This window comes from Phyllobates terribilis, unplaced genomic scaffold (genome assembly GCF_046119375.1).
Source record: "Phyllobates terribilis strain yellow unplaced genomic scaffold, ASM4611937v1 Scaffold_5__5_contigs__length_657084704, whole genome shotgun sequence".
Classification (NCBI taxonomy): Eukaryota; Metazoa; Chordata; class Amphibia; order Anura; family Dendrobatidae; genus Phyllobates; species Phyllobates terribilis.
In genome coordinates this window covers 54,533,652-54,552,393 of record NW_027362765.1, presented here as the reverse complement: position 1 = coordinate 54,552,393, position 18,742 = coordinate 54,533,652, and the positions used below count along the sequence as shown (strand labels likewise).

Genomic DNA, 18,742 nt, shown 5'->3' with positions numbered 1-18,742 from the left:
TAATTTTGCGGAAACGCGGCGTTTTCGCCGCCATTGACTTGCATTAGAACGCGCCAATACTGCAAGACTGCATTTGTACTTGCGTTATTGGCGCGTTCTAATGTGCAGATGGTACCCGGGTGTGGAGAAGAGGAGAGTCTCATCCACACCCAGGTACCATAAAAAAGCTGTAGAAAAAAGAATAAAATAAATGTATACTTACCTTCTGTCGGCCCGCGCACCGCTCCTGCTTGGTTCCCAGCACTTTGCAGTGAGTTGAAGGACCTGCGCTGACGTCAGAGTCATGTGACGGGTCACGTGAAGCTGACGTCGGCAGGTCTTTCAATTCAATGTTGCCGGCAAGGGAGAACGGAGTGAGTGGGACACCGGGGGCCATCGGAGGGCAAGTATACATTATTTTTTATTTTTACCACTCTCTCGGGTCACACTATATAAATCCATGCTGGTTGCATGGATTTATATAGTGTGACCTAGTTGTCACAAGCACTTTCCAAGTGATGCTAATCGCTTGGAAAGCGCTGGTCAATCCGCATGCGGAAATGTCAGTGGGTACGCTTCATTTCCGCATGTCCCTGGCAGGAAAACGCATGTACAATCCGCATGTACAATCCGCATGCGTTTTTTTCTGCCAGGGAGATGCAGAAACGCTCAGGAAAAAATCCTGAGCATTTCTGCATCGTGTGCACATAGCCTTATAGCTCCCTAATAAAAAAAAATTTTGGTTCCAAAACTGTGCTGATGTAAAGTAGACATGTGGGAAATGTTATTTATTAACTCTTTTGTGTGACAGATCTCTCTGATTTAAGGGCATAAAAATTAAAATTTTGAAAATTGCCCTTTTTTTCACAAATAAACGCAAGTGATATCGAAGAAATTTTACCACTATCATGAAGTATAATATTTCACGAAAAAACAATCTCAGAATCAGGGGGATCCGTTGAAGCGTTCCAGAGTAATTACCTCATAAAGTGACAGTGGTCAGAATTGTAAAAATTGGCCTGGTCATTAAAGTGCAAACCACCCTCGGGGGTAAAGGGGTTAATTTATTTCAGCTCTTCAATACAAAAATTGAAACACATTACAAACAGTAATCTATTTCAAGTGTTTATTTCTGTTAATGTTGATGATTATGGCTTACAACCAATGAAAACACAAAAGTCATTATCTCAGATATTAGAATACTTTATAACACCAGCTTGAAAAATGATTATAAAATCCATATTGTTGGCCTACTGAAATGTATGTTCAGTAAATGCACCCAATACTTGGTCGGGGCTCCTTTTGCATCAATTACTGCATCAATGCGGAGTGTCATGGAGGTGATCAGCCTGTGGCACTGCCGAGGTGTTATGGAAGCCCAGGTTGCTTTGATAGCAGCCATCAGCTTGTCTGCATTTTTGGGTCTGGTGTCTCTCATCTTCCTCTTGACAATACCCCATGGTGTTATGGTCAGGCGAGTTTGCTGGCCAATCAAGCACAGTGATACTGTTGTTTCTAAACCAGGTATTGGTACTTTTGGCAGTGTGGACAGGGGCCAAGTTCTGCTGGAGAATGAAATTTCCATCTCCAAAAAGCTTGTCGGCAGAGGGATGGATGAAGTGCTCTAAAATTTCCTGGTAGACGGCTGCACTGACTTGGGTCTTGATAAAACACAGTGGACCTACACCAGCAGATGACATTGCTCCCCAAACCATCACTGATTGTGGAAACTTCACACTAGAAATCAAGCAGCTTGGATTGTGTGCCTCTCCACTCTTCTTCCAGACTCTGGGACCTTGATTTCCTAATGAAATGCAAAATTTACTTTCATCTGAAAACAACACCTTGGACCACTGAGCAACAGTCCAGGTCTTTTTCTCTTTGGCCCAGGTTAGACACTTCTGGCGTTGTCTATTGGTCATGACTGGATTGATACAAGGAATGCGACACTTGTAGTCCATGTCCTGGATACGGCTGTGTGTGGTGGCTCTTGAAGCAATGAATCCAGCAGCAGTCCACTCCTTGTGAATCTCCCCCAAATTTTTGAGTGACCTTTTCTTAACAATCCTTTCAAGGCTGCGGTTATCCCGGTTGTTTGTGCACCTTTTTCTACCACACTTTTTCCTTCCACTCAACTTTCCATTAATATGCTTGGATACAGCACTCTGTGAACAGCCAGCTTCTTTCGCAATGACCCTTTGTTGCTTACCCTACTTGTGGAGTGTGTCAATGACTGCCTTCTGGACATCTGTCAAGTCAGCAGTCTTTCCCATAACATACAGTATACAGGCTAGTCCCCCTCCCCAACACATAGCATTCAGTATATCAACAAGTCCCCCTCCCCCACACATAGCATACAGTATATAGACAAGTCCCCCTCCCCCACACATAGCATACAGTATATAGACAAGTCTCTTTCCACCAAAATTGATACATATAAATCCACTATTCTACTACACATATTAATTTCACAGAAAATAATATGTAACAATAAAAACTGCTTCCACTCACAGTGTTCTGCACTCACAGGAGTCTTCTTGATGATTGCTGCATTAGCAGCAGAAGAGGGAGAAGTTCCAGCAGCTGCTGCATGCTGGGTAATGAGGCAGCACCAATTGCAGCAGAGTCTCATCCAGCTCCTACTCCAAGGTGCCTGAGAAGAGTGAGGGGGGCTGCTGCTGTGGTGACAGCCCCCAGGCCACAAGATCTCATTGGGCTGGGTGGGGGAGGGGCACTTGAAGCAGGTCAGACTGACACCTCAGCAGGAGGTGTCAATTAGCATACTAATTATCTATGCATTGCTCAGCTAATCCACATCCATAGTAGCACATTCCCTCCTTCCCCTGCTGTGCTGGCTCTAGGTGTTGGAGTCAGACTGAGAGGTGTTACTGTCAAGGGCACCTCTCCTGCACAGATGTCAGTCTGACTGGGACACCTAGCATGAGCAGGGGAAGGAGGGAGTGTGCCCCTATGGATAGGGATTAGCAGAGCAGTGCATCACTGTGCTAGGATAGGAGGGGGAGGAGTCTTCCATCTCATGTCAGTGCTGATCCTGCAGCGGGGCCCACCTGGGATTCACAGATTCCCCGGCAGGCCAGTCCGGGCCTGTCTGTGAATAACTTTTTTTACCGCAATCTGAACATGAAAATTATTCTTCAATCTGTGAGCGTTTTCATGTGTAAGAAAGGAAAAGTGGATTTACACTAAAATGTTTCCTACATTTAGAATATTAAAATGATTTTGCCCTTACGTGAATTCTCTGATGAGCAAAAAAGGAAGATTTCCGTTTAAAACATTTCCCACAATCTGAACAAGAAAATAGCTTTTCCTTTGTGTGAGTTTTTTGATGATTGACAAGATATGATCTCCAAGTAAAAGATTTTCCACATTCTGAACAAGAAAATGGCTTCTCCCCTGTGTGAATTTTCTGATGCGTGACAAGATCTGATTTGTGGCAAAAACATTTCCAACATTCTGAACATGAAAACGGCTTCCCCCCTGTGTGAATTCTCCGATGCGCAATAAGATGTGATGTGTGGCGGAAACATTTTCCACATTCCGAACATGAAAATGGCTTCTCCCCTGTGTGAATTCTTTGATGCCTGACAAGATCTGCATTCTGGTGAAAACATTTCCCACATTCTGAACATGAAAATGGCTTCTCCCCTGTGTGAATTCTTTGATGCGCAAGAAGATGTGATTTTTCGCCAAAACATTTCCCACATTCTGAACATGAAAATGGCTTCTCCTCTATGTGATTTCTCTTATGTTTACAGAGGCTCGATTTATCTGTGAAACATTTTCCACATTCCAAACATGAAAATGGCTTCTCCCTTGCGTGAATTCTCTGATGCCTAACAAGATCATTATGCTGGGCAAAACATTTACTACATTCTGAACATGGAAATGGCCCCTCCTTGGTGTGAATTATCTCATGTTTCACGAGCTTTGATTTAATTGTAAAAAATTTGCCACATTCTGAATATGAAAATGGTCTTTCTTCTTTGTAAATTTTTTGATGTTCAACACTCCTTTGGTGACGATTATCTTGTTTAACAGTATGTAATGAATTAGTAGATAGGACTTGTTGAAGATAATCAGATGACAAATCTTTGCTTTGAAGGGTTGAAGGTATAGCTGGAAAGAATAAATTCATTTCATGCACATCTTCTATCATACCACAATCATCTGAAGATATCAGATGTCCTTCTGAGCTTCTAGCATAGTCTTCTGCCAAGAAAAAAAAATCTGGTGTTACTTTTTAAAACTCTAGGACCAAAATATTATAATTTGTTAAATAACATTTCTAAATTAAAATGTCAATATAAATTGCAAAACATAGGAAATTTGCTATTAATACCTGACCTAACGCCCCCAACTACATTGGGAGAAAATTCCCCAAACTCTGCAATTTGGTCACTATTAGTAATGAGCAATCACTAAAATGCTCGGGTAGTCGTTGCTCGGCTCAAGCAAATTGGAATGCTCCAGTGCTCGGTCCGAGTAACGAGCCCAATATAATTCTATGGGAAACTCAAGCATTTTTCCGTCGGCTCCCCCCGGCGGTCTGCAGAGGGCCTAAAAATTGCCCAAATCGATGGGAACAGTGCTCAAATGACATGGGAACAGCATGGGGAAGACCGCTGGAAGCATACAAAAACGAAACCAAAATGGATTTTCCTGGGAAATATGTTAAGGAATATCTTTTCCAGGGTAATGACTTGTATATAAGGCAAAATAAATAACCAAAAACAAAAATGCTCCTCCACACCTTGGGCTATGTGTGAAACATCATCAGACACATCCTGTTTCATTTATGAAGGAGGGATTGTGAAAGTCACAAACACTATTTTTACAGCCTTACTATTCTTAAAGGGCCAGCAGTCGGCTATGCTTTGTTGTCCACATTATTAAAGAGTGGGTCTCCTATACTGTTATTGCATATGCAGTGACTGCAAGGGCTGCCAAAAATGTGGAAGCACCCCAATACCCCTTTGAAGAGACATAGAGGAGGGTCTCAGTATAAAAATTGTTCCTGATATAAAGGAGTGGGTCTCCCATAGTGGTAATGCCCATGCTGTGACTGCAAGGGCTGCCAAAATTTGGGAAAAACCCCACTAACAATTTAAACACACATAGAGCTGGGCCTCAGTAACGACATGTTCCCATTAGAAAGGAGAGGGTCTGATATCCAGTTATAGGGTATGCAGTGAGTCCAACGGCTGTCAAAATTTAGGAAAAACCCCATTAACAATTTAAAAGCACATAGAGCTGGGCCACAGTAACGACATGTTCCCATTAGAAAGGAGAGGGTCTGCTATACAGTTATAGGGTATGCAGTGAGTCCAACGGCTGCCAAAATTTAGGAAAAACCCTACTAACAATTTAAAGACACAAAGCGCTGGACTACAGTAACGAGTACGACATGTTCCCATTAAAAAGGAGTGGGTGTCCCATATTGTTTGCCTATGGAGTGAATGCAACAGCCGCTAAAAATGTGGAGGAACTCCAGTGTCCCTTGCAAGAGACGTAGAGGTCGGAGGACCTCCTGAAAATAATGTTCCCATTATTAGGAAGAGGATCTCCCATACTGTTTGCCTCTGCAGGGAATGCAACGGCTGCCAAAAATTCTGAGGAATTCGAATGCCCCTTGCAAGGGATGTAGATATAGTGATATGGCAGATATTGTGGTGATATGGTGGTGGAGGATGAGGAGAAGGAGGACAAGAGCAAATAGACAAAATCAGGGAGGGTATACCCATGTGAGGGTGGGTGTGAAGACAGAGGTGCATGCGAATAGAGTTAGACCTCCCAAAAAAAAGACACTCTATTTGAGTTTATGCTACGCTGCTATCATTCAGTGGTGTTGAGAAGTCTAGTCCAAACCAGCCCTTGTTCATTTTCATAAGAGTCAGCCTGTCAGCACTTTCAGTTGACAGGCATATGCGCCTATCGGTTATAATACCACCAGCAGCACTAAAAACCCGCTCTGACAAAACGCTAACGGCAGGACAGGACCTCTAAGGCGTAGAGAGCCAGTTCATGCCACGTGTCCAGCTTGGATACCCAATAATTATAAGGCACAGAGGAATCAAGGAGGACGTTGGTACGGTCGGCAAGGTACTCCCTCACCATCTTCCGAAACTTTTCCCTCCTTGGGAGTGTACCCCACGCTTCAGGGCCTGTGCGATGGGAGGGTCTGAGAAAACTGTCCCAGAACTTTGACAGTGTTCTCCTGCCTCTGCTGGATTGCATGTGTGTCTCTCTCACCTGTACTCCTTGGTTGTCCAACGAACTGTGACCTCTGCCGCCAGCGTTTTCAGATGGGAATTTTTTAAATAATTCCGCAACAAGGGCCTTCTCATACTGCCCCATTTTATTAGGCCTGTCCTGCAAGGGAATAAGAGACAGAAAGTTCTCCTTGTAGCGTGGGTCTAGAAGCGTCACCAACCAGTAATGACTGTCACCGAAAATTTGGACAACGTGAGCGCCACGGGAAAGGCAGCGCAACATAACAGTCTGGCACACATGACTGAGTTTAACAGGCAAGACTTCCGTGTCCTCACCAAGAGGACTGACCATGCTCTTCTCATCTTCCTCCTCCTCCCTGTCCTCAGGCCATCCATGCTGAACAGATGGTATGACAGTTGTGCAGGAGTACCATCTATAGCGCAGGAAACTAGCTTCTGTTCTTCCTCCTCCTCTTCCTAATTGTCACCCAATCCACATTGGGATGAGATGAAGCTGGGCTGTGTGGAATCACCCTGCATGGTTCCTTGCTCCATCTCATCATGCTCCGCCTGCAATGCATCCTCTTTAACTGTGAGAAGAGAGCATTTCAGAAGTCAGAGAAGCGGGATGGTGACGTTAATTATGGCGTCATCGCCGCTCACCATCTTGGTGGAGTCCTCAAAGTTTTGGAGGATGGTACAGATGTCTGACATCCATGTCCACTTTTAAGGTTTTTTGTGTGGAGTCTGACCTGAATACCGACGGCCTTGTTGATGCTGGTAGTCAACAACTGCCCTCTTCTGCTCACAAATCCTTCCCAACATCTGCAATGTAGAGTTCCAATGCGTGGGGACATCGCAGATCAGTCGGTGAGCTGGAAGCTGCAAACGCCGCTGGAGCACGGCAAAGGCGGCGAAGCTGTAGCTGACTTTCTAAAATGGGCACACAGGCGGCGTACTTTGACAAGCAGATCCGGGTAGGTTTTGAGAAACCGCTGAACCACGAGGTTAAGCACATGGGACAGGCATGGTACGTGTGTGCGCTCGCCTTGCCTCAGAGCTGCCACCAGGTTCTGGCCATTGTCACGACCATGCCTGGCTGTAGGGTCAGCGCTGTCAGCCACAGATCTGCTAGCTTTTTGAGAGCGGTCCACAACTCTTCAGCTTTGTGCGGTTTGTCACCTAAGCATATTAGCTTCAGCACAGCCTGTTGCCGCTTGGCCGAGGCAGTGCTTCCAGCTTGCGACTGATGTGGTCATTTCGGAGATGGAGGCTGAAGAGGAGGAGTAGGTGCAAAAGCTGTAGAACGTGGGGGCAACCCTGATTGACCCAGGGCCCACAATCCTTGGCGTTGGGAGGACGTGTTCCATCCCAAGGTCCGACTGGGTCCCGGCTTCCACTATATTAACCCAGTGTGACATCAGTGAGAAGTACCGTCCCTGCCCACAAGCACTTGTCCACGTGTCCGTGGTTAGGTGGACTTTCCCAGTAACTGCGTTGTTGAGAGCACGGCTAATACTGTGTGACAAGTGCTTGTGTAATGCGGGGACGGCACACCGGGAGAAATAGTGGTGGCTGGTGACCGAGTACCGAGGGACGGCCGCCACCATCAGGTCGTGGAAAGCTTCCTTCTCCACGAACCTAAAAGGCAACATTTTGAGAGCAAGCATTCGCGACATGTGTGAATTTAGTGGTGTGGCCTGTGGGGCGTTGGCTGCGTATTTGTGCTCGTGTTCCAAGGACTGGGGTAGGGACAACTGACCGCTGCGCTGGGACAAGGACGTGTACGTGCTTGCTGATGGTGCTAGTTGACAGTGTGCAATGACACGTGCAGGTTGGGACGCATCTTGGCATGCGCCATGGACAGGGGATTGGCGTGCACGCACAACAGCTGAAGAAGCAGTGGTGGCACCTGCAGACACTGTTTCTAGACCCTGGGGTTCGGCCCACTTAGTCGGGTGCTTTGCTGCCATGTGCCTGATCATGCTGGTAGTGGTCAGGCTGCTAGTTTTGCTACCCCTGCTGATGCTGGCCTGGCAGGTGGTGCAAATGGCCTTTTTGGGGTTATCTCCAGACTCGGGAAGACCTAACAGTTGTACTGGCAACTTCCGTCGTGTTGGCGTTAAGAGGAACGCTTTCCTGCCTTGTGTCTGCGGCCACCACACTGCTTCTTCCTGCCTGTTGTGGTGCTACACCTCCCTCCCCCTGTGTGCTGTTGTCCTCGCTCTGTATGTCCCCCTGCCAGGTTGGGTCAGTTACTATATCATCCACCACCTCGTCTTCCACTTCCGCACCCTGGTCCTCCTCCTGAGTTTCTGGCAATTATGTCTCATCATCATCATCCACCTCTTGCGACAGTAATTGCACTTTCCACCGTTGTTTTCGTGTGACCGTGGCTGCTCCAATATTTGGGCATCGCTACACGCGATCTCCTCTTGACTCGCTTGAAGCTGGCTGGGCGAGAGGCTCAAATCTACAAATGGAAAAGTGAACAGCTCTTCTGAGTGTCCATTTGTGGGATCAGTTGTCTCCGGGCACTCGGCATGGTGGGAGGAAGGAGGATCAGGGTGAGGAATATGCGTTCCAGACTCACGGCTACTGAGACTTGACCGTGTGGAAGACAGGGTGGTGGTGGTGGCAAAGTGACTGGAAGCATTATCTGCTATCCAACCAACAACCTTTTGACACTGCTCTGGGTTCAATAGTGGTGTACTGCAGTCCCCTAGTAATTGGGACAGGAAGGTCGAGTGACAAGGTGTGGGTGTTTGTTGTGGCACAATTTTAGCTTGCCCACGGCCATGTCCTCTGCATGCACCATCACGTTGACTTCCCCGTCCCTTGCCACTCACCTTGCCCATTTGAAATGGAGGATAATATTTTCCACATTCACGAGAAATGGCTGATTTTGGAACGCAGTTATATGTGATATGTCTGACAGAGAACCACGGTTTTAAATAGCAGGCCTGTAATTTACTAATATTATTCTACACAGACACGTAGTGTGAATAGCTTGACCAACACACTGCAACCAAATGGAAGGCAGCAATGGCTGATTTTGGAACACTGTTATAGGAGATATGTCTGACATAGAACCACGGTTTTAAATAGCAGGCCTGTAATTTACTAATAGTATTCTTCACAGAGACCTAGTGTGAATAGCTTAACCGACACACTGCAACAGAATGGAAAAGGAAGCCAATATTTTCCACGTTCAGTTCAAATCTCTGGATTTTTATCGCTGAAATATGGAACAGATCTGGCTTTATTCTGCAGTGAGAACAAGCAAATTGAGCAGAAAAATGGTGTACTCTGGATTGCCTTTTAAGCAAATAACCAGGATTAAGATAAAAAATAGTTTGCCCTGGCCCCTGATATCTGGGGCTATGTCTACAAATATATGTAATTATTACAGCAGCAGCAAACAGGACGTTCAATGGACCGTCTTGCGCTATATGCAATGCAATCTGCCACATACACTGCCTGCCTGCCTGCCTAACTCCAGCCTAACACTGATTACATGCAGCTGAATTAGTCATCAGAAGGACTGTTAGTTCAGATGGATATACACTGGGTAGGTTTTCTCTGAACTTGCTCCAATTTTTCTATGTCTTTCTTAAAATGTGGTGCCCAAAACTGGAGACAGTATTCCAGATGAGGTGTGACCAAGGAGGAGTGGAGGGGGATAATTATTTCACGTGATTTAGACTCTATACTTTTCTTAATACATCCTAGAACTGTGTTTGCCTCTTTTTGCTGCTGTATCACGCGGTTAACTCATGTACAATCTGTTATCTATTAGTGTACCCATGTCTTTTTCACAGGTGCTGTTGCTTACTTTTATTCCTCCAATTCTGTATATGTAATTTTTCTTTTTCTTGTCCAGATGTAGAATCTTGCATTTCTCCCTGTTAAATACCATTCTATTAGTCGCTGACCATTGTTCAATCTTATCTAGATCCTTCTGAATCCTTTCTCTGTCTTCTCTAGTGTAAAGCACCCGTCTCACATAGCGAGATCGCTAGCGAGATCGCAGCTGTGTCACGGTTTTGGTGACGCAACAGCGACCTCACCAGCAATGTCGCTATGTGTGACACTTTGCAACGATCAGGCCCCTGCTGTGAGGTCGCTGATCGCTGCAAAGTGTCCTGGACCATTTTTTGGTCGTTGCTCTCCCGCTGGTCAGCACACATCGCTGTGTGTGACCAGCGGGAGCAGCGATCAGGCTGGTAACTATGGTAAACATCGGGTTACTAGGGGCACACGCGCTCCTAGTAACCCGTTGTTTATCATGGTTACGATCCTGCTAAAGTGAGCGGTAACCTCCCGCTCACTGTAGCAGAGTGGTAACCATGATAAACAACGGGTTACTAGGAGCGCGTGTGCCCCTAGTAACCCGATGTTTACCTTAGTTACCAGCCTGCTCCTGCTTCAGCAGGCTCGTAACCAGGAGCAGGACATCGTGGAAAGATTCTTTCCACGATGTCGCTGCTCCCCTAATCGTTGGTGAGCCTGCCTGCTTGATAGCTTACCAGCGACCACATATCGATGCAGCAACGATCCCTGACAGGTCGTATCATTGTCGGGATCATTGCAGCGTCGTTAAGTGTGACGGGGCCTTTAGCTATCCCTCCTACTTTTGCATAGTCTGCAAATTTGATTAGTTTACCTTCAGTTCCCTTATCTAGATTATTTATAAAAAATGTTGAACAACACTGGGGCCAAGACAGAGCCTTGCGGTACCCCCCACTTGAAACACTCTCTTCCAATTGGATGTGCAACCTTTTATTACCACTCTTTGAGTACGATCACTGAGCCAGTTATGAATCCATCTAACCGTAGCCTTGTCAATTCCCATACTTGGTCATTTTTTCAATAAGGATAGTATGAGATACCTTATCAAATGCTTTGCTGAAGTCGAGATACAGTGAAGGAAATAATTATTTGATCCCTTGCTGTTTTCGCAAGTTTGCCCACTGACAAAGACATGACTAGTCTATAATTTTAAGGGTGGGTTAGGGTTAATTTTAACATTGAAAGATAGAATATCCCCCCCAAAAAAATCAAAAAATCACATTGTATAAATTAGATACATTTATTTGCATTTTGCAGTGAGAAATAAGTATTTGATCCCCTACAAACCGTTATGAGCTCTGGCTCCTACAGACCAATTAGACGCTCCTAATCAACTCGAAAGGGAAGGAATGACAGTTTGAAGCGCAGACTTTGATGGAATGGTCTGCGGTTGCCATGTTGCGTATGGAGAGTCCTTGATGTGCCTAAACAGTGGAAATCCCCCACATGTGACCCTATTTTGGAAACTAGACCCCCCCCAAGGAATTTATTTAGAGGCATAGTTTTATAGTAATGATTATAATGCTATTGGTTTTACTGGTGTCTGAATTTATAATGTGGTGTTATATGTAAATTGTGCGGAGTACATCAGATTATAAAAGTGTGCTGTGTCAACTGGGTAAAAACAAATTTTATTTATTCGTGGTAGTGTGGTACGCTTTGAAGCAATCCTTAATGGAAAGGCCAGGTTTCTCAGGGCAGGTTTCACAATGGTAAATTGTGTCCTTTTGGATTCCCCTCTTGGAGCATACTCTATAAAGTTTTTGTGTTCTTCCCTTCTTCACTGTTTGGGGAACTTCTGGAAAATTTTGACCTGGCACGATATAGGCACTATCAGTTTCAGAAGTTCTGGGACCCTCACCTTCCTGAGAGCCAAACATTAGGGCCTGGATGACTACCTCCTGAAACTGAAGGAAGGTCTCCGTATTGCCTGCAGATCGAAACAGCACCAAAGCATCGTACAGTGTCAGCTATACAATGTGCACAACCAATTTTTTTGTACCATACTTTAGCTTTTTGCATGGCACTGTATGGTTTGAGGACCTGATCTGAGAGATTTACACCCCCCATGTACTTATTGAAATCCTAGATACAATCTGGCTTTGGGACGTTTTGGGACTTGTGGTACCTATGACAGTGACATTGGAGCTGTTGTCATGGTGTATGGTGGTCAAGATGAGGACATCCCTCTTGTCCTTATACTTGACCACCAGATCAGTCACACAGCAGGCAACAACACAGGAGGCAGGAGATCGCATCACAGGAGGCACGGCACAGCACTGGATCGCAGGGGGATTGCACTGGCCATCAATGATTCCTTGTCTCAGGTAACACAGGGCGGTCTCCCAACCGCTCTGCACGCCAACTCTGAGGTAAAGATGACGTTCAGAGCGGTGATCACTATTATAGATTAACACCTTTGGCGCAGATTGATCAGAAACTATTGATTAGCCAATCAGTGCCAAAGGGGTTAATCAAGAGAGGTAACGTCGCGATCACCCCACCCATTGTGACAGCTGTACTTGTTGCTGTGTCAGACAGCACCGATCACACCATATCACATGTTTTGTTTTTTTTCAAACTTTATTTTCACATTGCGTCACACAGCGTTCACCGACGCAGGGGGGCGGTACAGACCCCCTGGGCGATGTGCAGGGATGGCCTGCTGTCAGAGACTGGCTCTGTATATATACGGCGTTTTGCGCGAACGCAGCTCAGTATGTATATGGCGCATGTCGGGAAGGGGTTTAACTTTTGTCCAGAGCCCCACTGTGTCTAAAACCAGCCCTGCCCACACCCTCAACTCAGCATGAAGTCCCCAATACAACCATCCACGCTGTATAACGGCCCCCACTAATCCTCCAGATTGTATAACGGCCCCCACCCAGGACTCCAAACAGCATACTGACCCCCGCAAAACCCTCTACACAGAATTATGGACCCCACAAAAACCTTCACATTGTATAACTGCATACATACAGAATAATGGCCCCCAGATAGCCCTCCAAACAATATAATGGCCCCCAGATAGCCCTCCAAACAGTATAATTCTCACCATATAGCCTTTCAAACAGTATAATGGTTCCCATATAGCCCTCCAAACAGTATTAGGGTCACCACATAGGCCTTCATACAGTATTAGGAACACCACATAGTCCTCCATACAGTATTACAGGCACCACATAGTCCTCCATACAGTATAAGGGGCACAATATAGTTCTCCATACAGTATTACGGGCACCACATAGTCCTCCATACAGTATTATGGGCACCACATAGTCCTCCACACAGTATTACGGGCACCACATAGTCCTCCACACAGTATTACGGCCACAACATAGTCCTAGACACAGTATTACGGGCACAACATAGTCCTCCATATAGTATTATGGGCACCACATAGCCCCCATACAGTATTATGGGCACCACATAGTCCTTAATACATTATTAGGGGCACCACATAGTCCACCATACAGTATTAGGGGCACCACATGGTCCTCCATACAGTATTAGGGGCACCACATGGCCCTCCATACAGTATTACAGGCACCACACAGTCCTCCATATAGTATTACAGGCACCACATAGTTCTCCATACAGTATTACAGGCATCACATAGTCCTCCATACAGTATTACAGGCACCACATAGTCCTCCATACAGTATTACAGGCATCACATAGTCCTCCATACAGTATTACAGGCACCACATAGTCCTCCATACAGTAGACGACTCCCTCTCCCATCATTGTTTTCGACTGTATCGGCATCCAGGACCAGGATGGTGATACAGTTGAAAGTACGATGCAGGGGGGGATGTTGCAGTCAGACCCCTGACTCACGGGCCCATAGAGGCTGTTGACGGTGCGCCACTGGTATGAAGAAACCATAGATTTGAAACAAGTGTAAGGCTGGATTTGCTCATGATATTTGTTCATTTATTTTTATATTTACTTTTATTTCTTGGTATATTACCTAGCTCAAGCACCAGAAAATGGTATTCCATTTAGACAACATTGATTAGTTTTTCTTTTTTTCCCCTCCAAAAATATTTGAAAATGTCATATGAAGCAGGATTTTAATAACACTTGGTGTATAGGAAATGTAGAACTGATCATCGATAAAAACAGTGTACATACAACCATTTTCTATGGAGTCATGTTAAACTATGACCATTTCCATCAATTTGCACCCTGAAGTCTCAAGAAGGGGACCATTGAATAGAGCTGACATAAGATTTTTGGGGTTTTTAGTAGCTGGCAGATGTCCTGCCTAATATCATCTCCCTGAATTATAATATATCGTATTCATGTGTGGTATGTATGGAATGCTTGAAGGATATTCGGTGATATGACAGCCATATTGTTTCTCTAGGAGGTTCCTGAAGGAAAATACGACTGACAGCAGAAATGAGGGCTACAACTGGACTAGAATCGAATCTGAATCTAATCAGTCAACCCTCTCTTACCTCAGTTGAGAGAGAAGTGAGGGGTCTGGTGAGACCCCTTATAACATGTCATCTAATGACGATCAGTGTCAGACCCCAGGGGAAGGGATGAGTATTGCAGATCTGTCCATATTTCCCGCGGCGTTCTCCTCCATCAGAAGCGCTTACAGACCTAATTTGTAGGACATTTGTGTATTTATCCCTTTTGTTTTATACTGTTTTTCCTGTAGGTCTTTTTGCTATTTCATCTTTTGTAACCTTTTTAAGCACTTTACTCTTTTTGTATATTAAATCTAAAATGTAATACGTTTGTTCTTGCTACTCTAAATGTACCCACAAACAGTGCAGGCATCTGACTGGCCTATCAAAATGGCAAGGGGTGTCAGCGAAAAACATGTGATGTGGCTGTGAGGGCTAACTGTGAGCTGTGCTTAGCTCATTGTCAGACTACTGCGATAAGTGAGTGAGTGGGAAGCGGAGCCCCCCTTTAGAATAGCATCCAAGGCACATGTGTCGCAAGTGATTGGGGTTCATGATAATTAGGTGACAGCGGTGGGATGTTTCTGACAGAAGACGTGGGTAATTCATTTTCCCACTAAGCCACATAAGAGACTGATTATTGTAGAAGGCCGAACCAACCGGTCACATTTAATTCTGCCCATTATTATTGTTTTATGTTAATTTTTATCACTTAATATTGAGCAGAATTAAGTCTACTGACTCGCTGCTATTGTTAATACATGTGATGATAGGACTTATTGTAACTAGCATTCTTACCTGTAGTAGCTAAACAAAACCATATAATTTACAGCTTTTTATAAAAGTTTATATAAAACAGTAAATCATATGGATTTTGTTATTCAGCCCTTGCACATTGGTCAACAACTTTCAACACAGTATGATGCCCCACAGCACCCTCCAACAGTAAGATGTTCCCTTGCACAGTATGTCACTACAAACCCCCTATGTTTGTATGATATCCCTACACAGCCCCCTTGCACAGTACTGTGGTATCTGCACCCCGGTATTTCAGCGGCTGCTCCCTCTAGTGTTTAAACCCTTCACGCCGCACCCAACTTAGTTTTCATTTTAATTTTTATCTCCCCTTCTTCCAAAAGACCTCCAACAGGCCAGAAATGTGCAAGTGTCTGCACAAACGGTTAGAAAGCGACTCCATGAGGGTGGTATGAGGGCCCGACATTCACAGATGGGGGTTGTGCTCACAGCCCAACACCGTGCAGGATGCTTGGCATTTGCCACAGAACACCAGGATTGGCAAAGTCACCACTGGCGCCCTGTGCTCTCCAGATGAAAGCAGGTTCACACTGAGCACATGTGACAGATGTGAGAGTCTGGAGATGCTGTGGAGAGTGATCTGCTGCCTGTTACATCCTTCAGCATGACCGGTTTGGAAGTGGGTCAGTAATGGTGTGGGGTAGCATTTCTTTGGAGGGCCGCACAGCCCTCCATGTGCTCGCCAGAGGTAGCCTGACTGCAGTTAGGTACCGAGATGAGATCCTCAGACCCCTTGTGAGACCATATGCTGGTGCGGTTGGCCCGGGGTTCCTCCTTATGCAGGACAATGCCAGACCTCATGTGGCTGGAGTGTGGCACCAGTTCCTGCAAGATGAAGGCATTGAAGCTATGGACTGGCCCGCCCGTTCCCCAGACCTGAATCCGATTGAGCACATCTGGGGACATCATGTCTCGCTCCATCCACCAACGTCACGTTGCACCACAGACTGTCCAGGAGTTGGCGGATGCTTTAGTCCAGGTCTGGGAGGAGATCCCACGAGACCATCCGCAACCTCATCAGGAGCATGCCCAGGCATTGTAGGGAGGTCATACAGGCACGTGGAGGCCACACACAATACTGAGCCTCATTTTGACTTGTTTTAAGGACATTACATCAAAGTTGGATCAGCCTGTAGTGTGTTTTTCCACTTTAATTTTGGGGGTGACTCCAAATCCAGGCCTCCATTGGTTAATAAATTTGATTTCCATTGATGATTTTTGTGTGATTTTGTTGTCAGCACATTCAACTTTGTACAGAACAAAGTATTCAATGAGAATATTTCATTCTTTCAGATCTAGGATGTGTTATTTGAGTGTTCCCTTTATTTTTTTGAGCAGTGTACTTTTGAACGACACCATTAATTTTATCATGTGATGTACTGTAAAGTGGGAAAAAAATTAACGTGCGTTGAAATTGCGAAAACAAAGTGCAATTCCACAATTATTTTTTTATTTCCCATTTTCACCTTGTGGTAAAACTGACTTTTCTAAAAATAAATAAACAAATTCTTGTGTCGCCACTTTCCGAGACCTGTAACATTTTCAATTTTCGGGATATGGGGCTGTGTGAGGGCTTATTTTTTGCACCCTGAGCTGATGTTTTGATTGATACGATTTTGGGGTATATATGATGTTTTGATCATTTACCAATCGGATTCATTTATTTTATATTTTGATAGATATGAGGAGCTGGCCACAGACTAAAGATTATTGGACCCTTGGACATAGAGCGGAGTCCATGGTTCTAAGGGATACAGACTTTTTCCAGCATGGAGCACCGGTTATGTTGATCTTATTGTTGTATTTTATTAGAGATTTAATTGCTCGTCAGTTTAAGGTACACAAATCTCTCCTGGAATGTGTTCAGCCTCAGGAATCGATGTTTCCATTCAGTGACAAAAGGCCACACATGAGATTGGTAAAGGTAAAGCAATCATTCCATTACTCTCATCAGTGTCTCATAGGCCTCAAATAAGCCATTGTTGTCCCAGTCACAAATCCCATTGTGTGGATGGGGATAGGCCCTTTAGTGTTGGTTGGGTGAATTGGGGTGTCTGTCTTGTGGGATGCACATATATAATGCCGGGAAGCCCGCTTTATTTAAAATTATTGGCGTCATTTATAGGCTGTAAGCCAGACACTGTGCATCACACTTATCTGCGTGACTGGCGTCCTATGCAAGCCGCATTTGTGTGCATTTATAATATTACACAGCCACTCACATATCTGCCAATTCAAGTAGGGATGGCAGTCGCATTTTGCACCTGTGCTTCCCCCACCTTTATCATGGGGTCTGCTGCATCCTGCTAGTGTGTTGGTAATATGACCTGGTTTTGGTAAGGCTGGTTTATTTTCTGTGATGTTTTTTTGATGGGGGTAGTAGACCCAGTGGAGCCGTCACCACAGGGGGTCTCACATGTGGTCCCAGGTGATGGGGTTCGTCTGCAGGAAAATACCTCCGCCAATGCACAGTTATCTTTGGGGGGTGTCCTGAAGGCCGGGCTCAATTCCTGAGGGGCGGCTTGGGGTATTTAGGACACTGACGAGTAAATAGAGGGATTGTTGCTGGCTGTAGCTGGATACATGTGCTATGGTCGTGGTATCTGCCGTCTCGATTTGAGAAACTATCTTAAAGCGCACCTGTCAGCAGGAATGTGCTCCGTAAACTAAATACACTGGTGGGCGACATTACACTGATTAATATGATACCTTGGTTGATGAAATATGTCCAGTGGTTCTTGTGTAATCTTTACTTTCAGTTTGGAGATAATGATATCCTTGTGCTCTGGGGCATCCTGCGGGGTGGGTTCTATCTGGTGCTTATATATTCATCTGTATGCTCTTATGACAGTTCACTGTGCCTTCACTGACCTGCCTCCTATTTTACCTAGCCCCGCACTACTAGATGCATTATGCAAAATAGGAGGCAGGTCAGTGAAGGCACAGTACATGTATGGCTCCGCTATTTCAGGTCACAGCTTTACATTGCGTGGTTACTAAGTTAACAAGCCTGATGTCTCTGACATCAGATCATCCCTGCACGTCGCCCCGGGGGGTTGCACCGACCCCACCCGTGTCAGCGATCGCTGTGATAGGCCAATCAATTCTGGCCAATCACAGCGATGTGACAATGAAGTAAAAAAAAAAATCAATGTGACATGCTGTGATTGGTGCTCTCTGAGACAGCACCAATCACAGCACTAACAGTGCATGAGGTGATGGCAACGTCACTTCTGCGGATTAACCCTTTTGGCACTGATTGGCTGAACAATAGTTACTAACCAATCTGAGCCAAAAGGGTGAATTTAAAATAGCGATCACTGCTCTGCATGAAATCTTTTCCTTGAATCTGGAGTGCAGACCGGTTTTGTAGTTCCTCTGTTACCTGAGAAAAAGAATTTGCATTGGTGGCCAGTGTGATCCTCCTGCGATCCTGTCCTG

The 18,742-nt window shown here is 45.2% G+C and overlaps 2 protein-coding genes across 2 annotated transcripts in view; both read right to left on the bottom strand.

Annotated features, from left to right (window-relative positions):
* The window catches only part of LOC141271947 (uncharacterized), a 208,897-nt gene that overhangs the window by 51,288 nt on the left and 138,867 nt on the right, over window positions 1-18,742 (bottom strand). The gene's annotated exons all lie outside the window — the stretch shown is intronic.
* LOC141271438 (uncharacterized) overlaps window positions 984-18,742 on the bottom strand; it is a 156,644-nt gene continuing 138,885 nt past the window's right edge. The window contains exon 17 of the mRNA XM_073681512.1: window positions 984-4,209. Coding sequence (XP_073537613.1) covers window positions 3,209-4,209 — 1,001 coding nt within the window. The 3' untranslated portion in view covers window positions 984-3,208. The remainder of the gene's footprint in view (window positions 4,210-18,742) is intronic.